Below are 12,355 nucleotides of genomic sequence, written 5' to 3' on the forward strand. Positions count from 1 at the left end.
CAATGGCTGTTTATGATCTGTGTCTATACTGTGAATTCAGCTAATATGGAGTAATTACACCGCACTAATTCCTGGTATTTGTCATCGTTCTGTTGCAGAGGAGTCCTGCAAAACAATAAAAGCAGATTGGCTGTGCTGGGCTCACAGACCAGGGGCTCAGCACCGCACGAGCTAATTTCTCGTTTAATAGTAAAAGCGGCTGTGACTTCGCTTGTTTATTTTTCTCTTCCAGCAGCAGAGCCGGCGGTGCGCGGGGCTGGGCGGGCGCAGGATGCGCCAACAGCATCCCCAGCAGCCGGCACACAGAGCTGCGGGCAACGCTCCGCAACCCAATCCCTGCCGGGCAAACAGCGCCTGCCTCCTCCCCTGAGTTCCTCACCTTTCTGTCCGATATTGTTGTATCAGCCCTCCTACAGATCTTTGTCCTCACGCAATCCCTCCCATCCGGCTCTAGGTAACAGCCGGGTTCTCACCCGGATGCTCAGTCACCCGTGAGACCTTTGGGATGTGTCATCGGTTTGCTGGCATGATTCACTCTTTGGCCGATGGAACAGTGCTGATTAGTGACCTCTGCAAAAGTGGGAGAGGAGAGGTGAGTACAGGAGCGGGATTGTTTAGTGAGTAATCCCCCGTAGCAGCACAGGTGGGATGTGCGGGCTGCAGGGACAACCTTCATCCCTCGCGTGTGGCATGCGGGAAGTGCAGGTGGTGTTTAACACAAGCAAACACACAAGTTACAGATCGTTTCCTTTCAGAGGAGCTACACTTAACATCTGCAGTAGTTTGGCAGGAGCAATCTGATACCATACACCCACTGTGCTTATCAGTGGCCAAACCTTTGCTAAAAGAATTTATCGTCAGTTTATCCCAGTGAGCACACTCCTTAAAAGCAGCATTTCCTGGCACTGGTTCTTTGGGGGAAATCGCCCAGTGCTGAACTTTCCCATCCTGGGAGGGACAGTCCTGCAGCCACTTTCTTGGCATCAGTGTTCCAATGCTTCCCTTGCTAGCTCACTCCTGCTGATCTACCACAGTGCTGATCACAGTGCAGTGAATTTGCACCACAGATTATTCATTCCCCAGTCTGACAGCTTTTTGATACTAGCTTTTTTGATATTTTTAAATCTAAATAATAGATTTTAAAATCTATTATTTTGTTCTGGATTCCTCTTTTTCTATATCATGCAGAACCCCCTAGGGGAGCCTGCGAATAAGATTTGATGCAATTTAATTGCAGTGCACCAGTTAATTATTTGCTGAGTCAAAACTAATCTGATGCCCCACTCCCAGCACTTGACACATTTCCTAATGTTAGGTGGGACTTAAAAGCCCATTTTTGCTGTGTGCCACAGTGGATGGGCAAAACCCACACCAGTGTGTGCCACAAGGAAAACCCACAGTTCCCCATCCTTTCCTGTGGTTTCAGGAAAACATCTTGGATGAAATGTCCAGTTCCAGAGAGCAGAAGCATTTCACACAAGATTTCCTTGTTGGAGCTCCTGGCCTTGCTGATGGTTTTTGCTCATTTTCCTCTGTGAGCTGCAGAAATGTCTCCATCTCCATGGAGGACTTGGCCTCAGGTCCCTTGAAACAGGAGGCAAAGCTCGTCATGGAACAGGCTCCCCCAGGGTGTTACAGTGCCCATGCAGGGCAGGAAGCAGGGGGACACAGCAGGGATCAGAGCTGTGGCACTCCAGGGCTTGGGGCGTTTTGTTATTGAGCCGAGCCGGTTATTGCCAGCAGCTAAACAAACTAATAGGAAGGATATTTCCCCAGAGAGTGAGAGGGGTTTTGATTTAGACTGTGCTGTTTAAGCTCAGACTCTCACCACAGCTAAAATTTCCTTCTGAGGGCAATAATTATCCCAGTGCAGAGTCCAGGTATGTGTTTGCTTTTCTGCTCCCTGTTTGGAAGGGTTTGGTTTAGAGGCTGTGATTTCCCCTGGTGTTCAGCACCTCCTGCACCTCTTGCCCAGCACTAAGCACCAGAGCTGGAGGCAAGCAAAGAAAAGCTCAGTGCACAGCTTTATACAGAGATTACCCTCAGGTATTAAACTAATTATCAGGAAGCAGCGTTGGTCCCACAGGGGCTCTGCTCCAGCCCTGTGCAAGCTGCAGTCCCAAAGGCAGCACTGCTGCTGCCAGCCCCACATCTCCTCCACTGGTTCTTGGATGAAAAAAAAAAAAACTCAAGAGAAACTGTTTGGTTCTACTAAGTGGTAAGAATGGAAAAGAAAAAGGAAAGAAGAAACAGGAACACCTTTGTTCTTGGCTGCCAGGTAAATGAGATTCAACTTTGGAAAAAATAGAAAGCCCCTAGTGCTTACATCAGGAGTGATTTCTTCCTCCAGAACCATAATAAAAACAATGATAAATAATTAAAAAGAAAACAGCCTAAATCTATACTTTGAGTTAACTCAGGACTCCTTTTGAATTCAGGACTGTTGCTGGAAAAATAAATGCTTATTTGGAAAAGCAACCTCCAGCTTCCTGTAAATGAGAGGCAGAGAAGCAGGACTCAGGGCCAGCCCATACACACAGCTGGGGGAAATCCTGACAGAACCAGTAATTCTGGTTTTACCCCATTTTGGGGAACACCACTCCTGGCTTCGTGCCCTCCTGTTCCCATTGCACCACCTCTGCCAGCCCAATGTGCTGCTTTGGTGAAAGAGCAGAAAGTCAGGCTGGTGCCACCCTGGGAGGGGTTTCCCTCTTCTTAAGTGCCAAAAAGACAAAGGCCAGAGCGAAGAAAACCTGCAGAGGGAACGGCGGTGGCTGCAGCAATCCAGGAGCGCTTTCTGCCAGCGCAGTGCCCAGCCCCGCTCCGGGCACGGAGATAAGGCTGGGGAGGTGCCACGGCTCGCAGAGGGCTGGGCAGGCTGGGCAGGCTGGGCACAGGCAGTCCCACAGCCCGGGGTGCCCCAGTGCCCGCACAGCCCGCGGAGAGGTTCGGTTCGGTTCGGTTCGGCCGGGACGCTGAGCGGTACGTGGGCTCGAACCATCCCTGAGCATTGGGAAATGCCTTTTCTCCTGAACTGAAATGATGTCTCCCTGCTGCGCTTGGCTTTTGACTTACCAGCAGGTTAGGGGGTTCATGGGGAAGGTTTTAGTTCTTCCTTCTCGCAGGCTGGAGGTGGAAGGGAAGCTGGCATCCTTTCCCTGGGGTGCAGCTGTGCTGGTGCCATGGGCTGACCCAATGAAATCCCTGTGTCAACAGGGAGCTGTGATGTGCTGGAACCAGCTCTGTGATGTGGGGGCCAGATCATCGTGGCTATGGATGAATTTGCAGGGTGTTTACTGTGCAAAGTGTGGGGCTTGTCCAAGGTCAAGCTGCACAGGAAATTGTGTGTTTTCTGAAAGAGTTGGTGTAGGGATCACGTCTTGCTGTCCACACAGCACCAGTAGGGACAGAATTACTTCCCTTAAAAAAGTGGTGGCATCATCCGAAATTTTGAGAAACCAGACTAGATGGAAGGTGGGAGGACACAAGGTACCATGTACTTTCTGGCAGAAAGCAGCAAAACACTGTGGGCTTGTGCCAGGGCCAGTTTTGCCATAAGATGCCCTCTCCAGTCATTTGGTGGGTGCAGAAGCTGGCCACGCATTTTTATAAGCAAGGAAAATTTATAAGCTGTCTGGCAAACAGCATCACTCTATTGAGCAACTCAGCAAAGTTTAGACAGACTGATTCCTTTTGAGACTGAAAATGGCACTGCAGCATCCTGTGGTGATAAACCCTGAACACAGGGTGCATGTGCACCAACCCTGCCAGTCCCTCCTCTGCACCCCTGCATTCAGCTGTGCAGGAAAACACTGGGTTTTGGACAGGTGACTCAGTGGCTGTGGGTGTCTGGCAGTCACCCTTTTTTGGAGTTGCAGCCCCACTCTGCATGAAAATAGTTTTGTTCACAGTCAGGGACCTGTTGAGAGAGAGGGGGATATGTGGGGCTCAAAAGCAGAAGAAAAGAAAGAAAAGGGGGAAAAAAAGGGAAAAAAAAAAAAAAAAGGCAGAAGTTTGTGGGGAAGAGAAATAAAGTTTCCCTGCAGCACTGAGGGAGAACAGGAACATTCACCTGGTGCATCCTGGAAAGGCTCCCTGGGAAGGCAGGGATCTGCCTGTTCCTCCCAGCAGCAGTGACTCAGCTCCGCCAAGCGGCACTTCAGGCCAGAGCAGCCTTGAGCGCAGCTTTTGCTTTACAATACCATGAGCCTCTTTAGCAATATTTGTCCAAGAACTTTCTTGTTCCTGGAATGTTTTTTTAAGCAAGCAAGTTTCAGGTTTATTAAACAAGTAAGTGTGTTTAACACCTGCCACAATTCCTTCTTTCCTCCCTCTCCTGCCAGCAGCTCTCGGACAGATGCCAGAGCACAGGTGCCTTTTATTCTGGCACAACCCTAAGAAAAAAATTACCAATGCAAACAATTAAAAAATTATATAATAGAAATCCCAGGACAGGGCCTCCCTCTTGTAATGCAATCAGGTTCCAGGAATTTCGCCACCACCCAGAGACTTCAATAAATTTTATCTGGGATTAAGGTTAAGATAAATAGCCCAAAGAAATATATGACTTCCCTAAAACACTGTCATTTATTGGTTTATTTTTCCATTTCTCTTCCTCTGCAATGAAGTCAATATGTGCAAAGAAAAAACACAACTTTAGTGAAGGGGAGAACTGTGCAATGTGCCCCAGTGAGGCCAATGTTCACTATAGAACTGGGGACCAAACACAGAAGGTTTTGCAAATCCAGAGGCATTTTACTCCACTCACTGTGTTCAAATCACAGCCCAGGTCTGAACTCTCACCAGATCCAGGTTCTGCTCGTGGCACTTGTGGAGAAGACAAGCTCCCAAAGCTCCCAAAGCAAACCAAAAACAATTTTGAAGTCTTTACAACTTGCTAAGGGGGATTGTGAGAACTGGCCCCATTTTCCAACCCCTCATCAGATCAGGCACTGGGATGGGGAGCCAGAGGTGGGAAGAGGGTCCCTATGTTTATAAACTTCATGCTGAGAGGAGCAAAAGGGAAGAGCCTCCTTGCTGCCCCTCCACATCCAGCCACAGGCAACATTTGTCCTCTAAAACCTTTAAACTATCCTTTTTCAGGTCTGTGTCTCATACCAGCTCAGAGAGACAGGCTTGCTCATGCCAGCTCTGACATAAGCTTTAAAATCCATTCCAGAGTAACTCTGCTGAGGGCTGGGGTGTGGGGAAGGGCTTTGGGCATCACAGACCCCCCTGCCACCTCCCCTGGGGACAGATTCCTGCTCACAGCCAGCCTTTCCCTGCGAGGAACAGCTGCAGAGAGAGCGGAGATGCTGCTGGGAATCCGGTGTGCTCAGCTGATATGCTATCAAAAACACATTGTCTGGGTACATGGGGGGACACAAACACCTCCCCAGGCTTCCCCCAAAATGCAGGTGGGCCAGTCTCCCAGGGGAAGCTGGTAGCTCCGTGCTGGAGCAGCTTTGGCCCACTGTCCTTGCTGCAGTGCCACAGCAGGTGTGGGGACACAGAGGGGTCTCACGGGGAGAGGTGCCGGGCTCCAGGGACATCAGCTGAAATATCACTGCAGGGCTGCCTAAAATCCCCGGACAGTGATGCTGCAACCCACCCCGCTGTGGGGGAAGCCACGGGAGCATCTCATCTCCTCAGGCACTGAGGGGGGATCCAAGTCCATCCAGCCCAGCGCCCAAGGCTGCTCCACAGCCACGATCAGTAACACAGCGAGCTCTGGGAGGGGACCCGGAGCAGGGCTGGGCAGGAGGAAAAGCTTTTCTCTCCTTCCTCATGACGCAGCAGACTGAAATGAGCATTCAGCCCAGCCCTGCTACAGCCCGCTGCTCCTTATTTACCCTTCTAACAGGAAAGGCAACTCTCAGCACAGCTCATTTACAAATTTGCTGTCAAACATTACTAAAGGGCTGGTTTAGTTAACATCAGGCTCATTAGCTCTCAGCACCCATCTCACAAGTGACAATTTGCCGTGGAGCTCCAGCGTGGTTTCCAGGACAGAGGCTCAACAGGCTGCAGTCCCAAATCTCCAAGGTAGGAGTGATCCCAGCCCCTGGGGGAGCCCAGGGTGTGGAGTGGCAGTGGGACAGAGGCCAGCAGATGGACTCTCCTGGGTAGGAAATAGTTTGTGCTCCAAATTACAACCAAGTCCTGTCCACAGGGTGAAGACGCTCCAGGATTTGGCCAGGTGGAAATATTTCTGGGTTTAAGTCAGGTGTCCACAAAGCTGGCTGCTCTCCTCAGCACAGTGGTGTTGCCTTTCTTCCCTTCTCCTTTGGATTTTTAAGGAAGACAAGCTCCTTCCCAGAGATTCCAAGGCCAGATCACAGCTTGTCATCAGACAGCATTTTGCAGTGCCTATTATTTGAAATCTACTTTGCATCATCCCAGAATTCAAAGTGCTATCACTTTGCTCATTGCTACCAGCAGAACAGAAAAGGCTGGTCCATTTTCGAGAACAGGGCATGAACCAGGAGCACATGGGGCAGCACATGAGGGGAGGGTTCTGAGGCTCCAGAAGGAAGCGAGCTCAGCCAGTGCTGCCTGCTCTAGGACTTAATCAGGGTGGGACCAAGCAATTCCGCCTGACAAGGATTTGTGTATCTTTGATGACGTCTTCACTATTGCAAGTGTAACTAAAGACAGCAATTATCTGGAATCTGCCTGGCTCTGGTGGGGTAGAGGCACTCAAGGAATTCCTTCTTTCCCCAGGGTGACCTGTGACTGTCAGTCCTTCCCAGCTGTGCTCTCTCTGCCCACCACCATGCGGGTATCAGGTAAGGAGGAGCACGTATTTACTCTTCTCTGTTTTTCTACAATTCTTCATGCCTCCCTCTCATTTACACAATGCCTTCTAAGCCCAGCAACCCTGCCCGTCCCCTGCCAGAAACATGGGAAAGGGCTTTTGTATAAGCACCAGGTTTTACAAGATTTGTGTAGATTTCAGCCTGCTGTATTTTTCCCAGTGAAACCTTCTGTGACTGGGACAAGATGGCTATTGAGACATTCCTGGTTCCATAAGAGCCATTCAGCTGCAATAAAAGTACATTTTTCTGCTCTCTTTCCATGCAGGACTGGAACGTTTTGCTCTGATGAGCGCTGCTTTAAAGCCAAATGCCAATCACAGTTGTATCAGCAGCTGCTCGGCTGTAGCTAGTGACTAATTGGGGGATAGCAGCCTTCCCAGCGCTGGGAACATAAGAAATATTTGGATTTACATAGCTTTCTGAGTAATTATCAGATTTACTTTAACATTGAGAGAAATCTGAATAGTGTCTCCCAGCAGAGCAGTAATGCCTATCTGAGCATCACCACCTACTCTGGAGATGGTAATTAAGAGATCAGAATCCATTTGGAGGGTGAGGGATTGTTAGCTGCCTTCCCACACCATGCAAGCCAAGCAGTGGCTGTCACCCTGTGCCTGGTAACCTTGGGACACACGGATCAGATCCCAAGAAACCAGAGGGATGATCCAGTGCCTGGCCCGTGCTGCAGCTGCAGCTCTCACCCGGCTGCTCTCCCACCCCTGCAGGTGTGATCCGCTTCACGGTGCTGCTCCTCACCCTGCTGAGCACCTGGTTCATCCTGCAGACGTACTTCCAGCACAGCTGGAAAGCCATCAGCCTGCGGAGCTGGCTCGGTGAGCACCAACAGGCTCCAGAGGCTCCCGGAGGGAGGGTGCCCGAGTTCCATTGGGAGCCAGCCCCCAGAGCGGGATAGAGTTGCCCTGACCATTTGTATTTGAATCTCTGGACTGCAGTCACTGCTTTAGCCACCAGCTCTGACCTCTAGGGCAGGGAGGGGACAGTGTGGTGGGAAGCTGCACTGGGGTGGGTCCAGGGATGCCTGCAGCCATGGGAAGCAGTTCTAGACAGCTGCTGCCTGAACAGCTGCTCGTGGCTTGGGGAAGAGCCAGCAGCTCTGCAGGGTGTCTAATCCTCCTGCTTGATACCCACAGGTGCCACGAACAAGCCCAGCAGTGAGTATCGCTCTCGACTTCATCACACAACTCCGCCCAGGGTTCAGGGGGATGGTGGAAGAGTGAGATCTCCTTCAAGAGCCCCTTCCCTGAGGCAAAAGATCCCCCTTTGCCAAACACAGGGGATTTTGCCACTGAACACAGCAATGGGGTCTTTGGTGGGTCCCTGCCTTGGGAAAGAATGGGGAGACTCTGGGCAGAAAAGCCCCAAGGGTCTTGCCTTGGACACCAGCTCCAAATGCTCCCAGCACACACCCTGTGTCACACCTGGAGCAGCACCTGGCCTTGGCACCATAAACCTCAATCAACAGCTGGTCCCAGCCGCAGGACAAGCCTCTTTCACGCAAGAAGTTGGTCCAAGTGTTGTCCCTTAGTGCCCCACTGTACCCCAGGGCCAGCCCCCGCTCAGCCCCTTGGGGACACGGCCAGTGTGTCCCCATGGGAACAAAGCCATGGCTTTCAGCTCCACTCCTCCCTTGCAGGTGAGAAGCTGCTCCGGCACAAGTGTGGGAACCAGAAGAGCTGCCCCCAGGATTATTTTGCCTTCAAGATCATCAGCGGTGCTGCAAATGTGGTGGGACCCTCGATGTGCTTTGAAGACTTGATGTAAGCAGCACATGGCAGGGACAAGGCAACCGTGGCTAGCCTGGCCTTCAAGAGGGCAAGTTTGGTCTCTGCCAAGCATATCAATGGCCATCACAGTGTATTTGTGGTCAAAAAAATTTATATCAATTTCTTTGCTACCACTTCTGGTTATTTTGCCATCTACAGCCAGTTCACCCCACCACAGTTTTACTGGCATCAGCATTTCCAGGGCATCCCTGCACTCATTGTGCTCTCTGCTTTCCTTTCCAGCCTCATGAGCAACGTGAAAAACAACATTGGCAGAGGCCTGAACATTGCACTGGTAAATGGTGAGTCGGGCAGGCACTGAGCCCCTTCTTCCCACTGCCAGGGTCCCTCCTTCCCCAGGAAAGCACAGGCCACTGGAGACCCCATCCCAGGCACTGAGCCAAAAGTACATCCATCTGGTGTTGCATGGGGAGCACAGCCACGATTATGGTTGCAAGCTCTGCCAGGGAGAAGGGAACAAATCCACCTGGGTCATGCATAATCAGCTCCACAAACTCCTCCAAGCAACACAGTCACCATCACAGCAGTTACAAAACACTGAGGGAAGCCCAAAGCATTTTGAAAGGAACCCAAGGCTCATGGCCAGGCAAAGCCCAGAGCCACCTCAGTGCAAACTCACTGTGCTCTGTTTTCAATTTTAACTTTTCAGGAACAAATGGGGAGCTCCTGAAAACCGATGCCTTCGACATGTACTCTGGAGGTAAGCACAGTCACTCTGCTGCTTGGTGGTTCCCAGCCAGGGCTCCCACCAGCACTGCTGGCTACTTCAGCTGCTTCCCTGTCACGTACTTTATCATTAAGTCAAGTGGTCTTTGACTAGACTTGCCAGCCTGGGAGGTAAAAGCCCTCCTTTCAGTGAGGCCTGGAGTCCTCACAATGCTTCTGCATCTAAGATTGGCTTCTTGCTCCTTCTACAAGCATGTAATAGCCTGGAAAACGTTGTTTCACTAACCAGAATAAACCAAGGCACTTGAGACTTGAGAAAGATTCTTTCTGAGATAAGGTAGTTACACTAATCCTGATACTTTGCAACCTGTAACTCAGTTTTTGAATACTGGTGGTGGCTGACCAGCTGCTCATTCCGCTGCCCTTCACAGCAGGATAAATGAAGCAGCTCAGGGAGACACAGCCCCCTCGATCACTCCTTGGGTTTGCAACCTGCTTTTGGTAACTCTGGAGTTTTAAGGAGAATCACCAATACAGTGAGATTCCCAGCCAAGTTCACAAGCAAGATGCTCGTGGGAGAGGCACTGGGAAGAAGGCAGCAGTCAGCTCCTGTGCCACTAGATGGGGCATTGGATTCAAGCATCTCAGATGCGGGATGAGGAACAATTCTCCAGTACAGCCAGAGGCAGGATGGCAGGGAAGGCAGCTCTGTGGCAGAGCAGGTTCATTTCTTGTGTTGGAAGTAAATTGGAACAACTAGATTTCAGAGTTAGCAAGCAAAGTTTAGGAGGAATTTCCGCCCTGTAGTTGTACCAAAAGGCGGAAATCAGTCCTGTGCACTGCAGGAGAGCCCAGGTGGGAACACAGGATGGGGAATGTATCATTTGGGAGCCCACCATTCCCCCAAATCCTGGCTAGCACCAGCACAGTCAGGTTATTTCCCACCAGCTCAGAGGAGGCTCCCCCACCTACCATGCAGAAATACCTACTAAATCCCTTTTTTCTCTCCCTAATGCTCTTTTCTCCCAGACATTACCAAGCTGCAGACCTTCCTCCAAGAGATCAAGCATGGCACCCTTGTGCTGGTAGCAAGCTATGATGATCCTGCCACAAAGTGAGTTTGCCCATGGAAGCCACACCAGGCTCCCCAAAAACACACAGCTGGGGGAGCTGGACATGCTGCTGCCACCAACAGAGAGGGTGAAAGAGGGGACACCCACCTGGCACCACACTGACACCTTCTTACCCTCTTCCAGGATGAATGACAAAGTACGGGCACACTTCACGGAGCTGGGCAGCAGCGTGGTGGGCAAGCTGGGCTTCCGAGACAACTGGGTCTTCCTGGGAGCAAAAGGGCTGATGAGCAAGAGCCCCTTTGAAAAGGTACATGTCCCCCCTGCCATGAGCTCTGCAGCTCCATCCTCTTCATGGCACCTCCCAAGCTACATCTCACCCATCTGTCTGCGGAAGACAAGGACCAGTGCCATAATTCCCCAGGCCAAACCGAGCTGCAACTTCTGCCACGTTGCAAACTTGCAACCTCTTCCTTCATCTCGTCTCTCTCTTTTTTCCTGCAGCACATCAAAAATGATAAAGAGACAAATAAATACGACGGCTGGCCTGAGCTGTTGGAGATGGAGGGCTGTGCCCCCAGGAAGATGGACTAGCATCAAACTCCAGCCTGCCATGGAGGGCAGCTTCACCAGTCGCACAGGGACACCAGCCCCACCGTGGGGACTCCAGCCTCTCCACTGCCAGGTCACAGAGTCCAGCAGCTGCTGCCTGCTCACAGGAACTGGCTGTTTGGCAGCAGGAACTGTGCAGGGCTTGGAGAAGAGTTGTACAAGTGCCTGCAGAGCCTGACACGTGGCCAGGCTGCAGCCAAGCCATCCTCGTCTATGGGCTAATTTTGGGTATTTTATTTTTCTATCTTTAAGCTAAAAACTTCGTAGAAGGTTTTGTAAATTTATTAAATGAGGTTTCTAATTATAAAACACTACTTTCTTCCTTCCATTTTCAAGCATGATGAACACTTTCCCCCACATGCACAGCATTCCGGGTTCTTTGCCATCACTCCGGCATCACCCATCCCATAGCCCTGCACACAGGAGCTCCCCCTGCCCTCACGGCACAGGGTAAAGTCATCCCTGGGAGGGATGCTCAGACTTTGGTGGTTTCCCCTTGGAGCTTTTGCCAATGTCCAACAGTCTCTGACAGCCACAATAAGGCCAGAAGTCCACAGGAATAGAATGCAGCAATGTAGGTTTGTATTTGCAGGCCAAAGTATCATTCCTGGGTGTTACAAACTGGTTTAAACCCAGAAGAGCAAATAAAACTAAAAGACTCTGTGTATGAAACAGAAGGAAATTAGAAGGTTCAAAATATTCCCAAAAATGAGATTAAATATTGATGCCAAAAATTGATATATTTTTATTTAATAATAAAAGAGGCAAAGAGAAGGAAAGTGAAAAGTGGGGAGAAGTTAGAAAATGCTAAAGTTACTTTTAAAAGCATAGGATAGGTCACCACCTCACTGTGCTACTTTTGTTGCTGCTGAGACAGGGTCGGGGGAGCAGAGCAGGTTTTGCCCTTTTTTTCTTCTGTTTGAAATGTCTTATGTGCCTTCCCCAATCTGTGGAGCAGCTTGGCTGGGATGCACAGCCCATCCTCTGGGATGCACAGCCCATCCTCCGGGATGCACAGCCCATTCTCTGGGATGCACAGCCCACCCTCTGGGATGCACAGCCCATCCTCTGGGATGCACAGCCCATCCTCTGGGATGCACAGCCCACCCTCCGGGATGCACAGCCCATCCTCTGGGATGCACAGCCCATCCTCCGGGATGCTGCACAGCCCATCCTCCGGGATGCACAGCCCGTTCTCTGGGATGCACAGCCCATTCTCTGGGATGCACAGCCCATTCTCTGGGATGCACAGCCCATCCTCCGGGATGCACAGCCCATCCTCCGGGATGCACAGCCCACCCTCTGGGATGCACAGCCCGTCCTCTGGGATGCACAGCCCATTCTCTGGGATGCACAGCCCATCCTCTGGGATGCACAGCCC

At 51.0% G+C, this 12,355-nt stretch overlaps 1 protein-coding gene across 4 annotated transcripts; it reads left to right on the top strand.

Annotated features, from left to right (window-relative positions):
- The first annotated feature begins 301 nt into the window (after nt 1–301).
- FAM3D (FAM3 metabolism regulating signaling molecule D) lies at nt 302–11,195 on the top strand. Of its 4 annotated transcripts, none has more exons than XM_033071594.1 (10): nt 302–592; nt 6,724–6,788; nt 7,544–7,651; nt 7,970–7,990; nt 8,473–8,596; nt 8,846–8,904; nt 9,273–9,323; nt 10,319–10,403; nt 10,546–10,672; nt 10,867–11,195. In XM_033071594.1, the coding sequence occupies exons 2-10, from the start codon at nt 6,776–6,778 to the stop codon at nt 10,954–10,956; spliced, it is 678 nt and encodes a 225-aa protein (XP_032927485.1). In that variant the 5' UTR covers nt 302–592; nt 6,724–6,775; the 3' UTR covers nt 10,957–11,195. The 4 variants fall into 4 exon arrangements, with proteins under 4 accessions (XP_032927485.1, XP_032927484.1, XP_032927481.1 ...); XM_033071593.1 differs by lacking the exon at nt 302–592 and adding an exon at nt 6,175–6,643; XM_033071592.1 differs by lacking the exons at nt 302–592; nt 6,724–6,788 and having other exon boundaries at nt 7,620–7,651; nt 7,970–8,596.
- Nucleotides 11,196–12,355: the final 1,160 nt, after the last annotated feature.

This window comes from Catharus ustulatus, chromosome 13, assembly GCF_009819885.2.
Source record: "Catharus ustulatus isolate bCatUst1 chromosome 13, bCatUst1.pri.v2, whole genome shotgun sequence".
NCBI classification, from domain to species: Eukaryota; Metazoa; Chordata; class Aves; order Passeriformes; family Turdidae; genus Catharus; species Catharus ustulatus.

Bases quoted from the DNA above. Each gene is read 5' to 3' on its own strand.
- FAM3D (XM_033071590.1), top strand. From the start codon at position 8,172: ATGGGGAGACTCTGGGCAGAAAAGCCCCAAGGGTCTTGCCTTGGACAC. The intron at 8,905-9,272 runs GTGAGTCGGGCA...TTAACTTTTCAG, and splicing joins GAACATTGCACTGGTAAATG to GAACAAATGGGGAGCTCCTG. The intron at 10,404-10,545 runs GTGAGTTTGCCC...ACCCTCTTCCAG, and splicing joins TATGATGATCCTGCCACAAA to GATGAATGACAAAGTACGGG.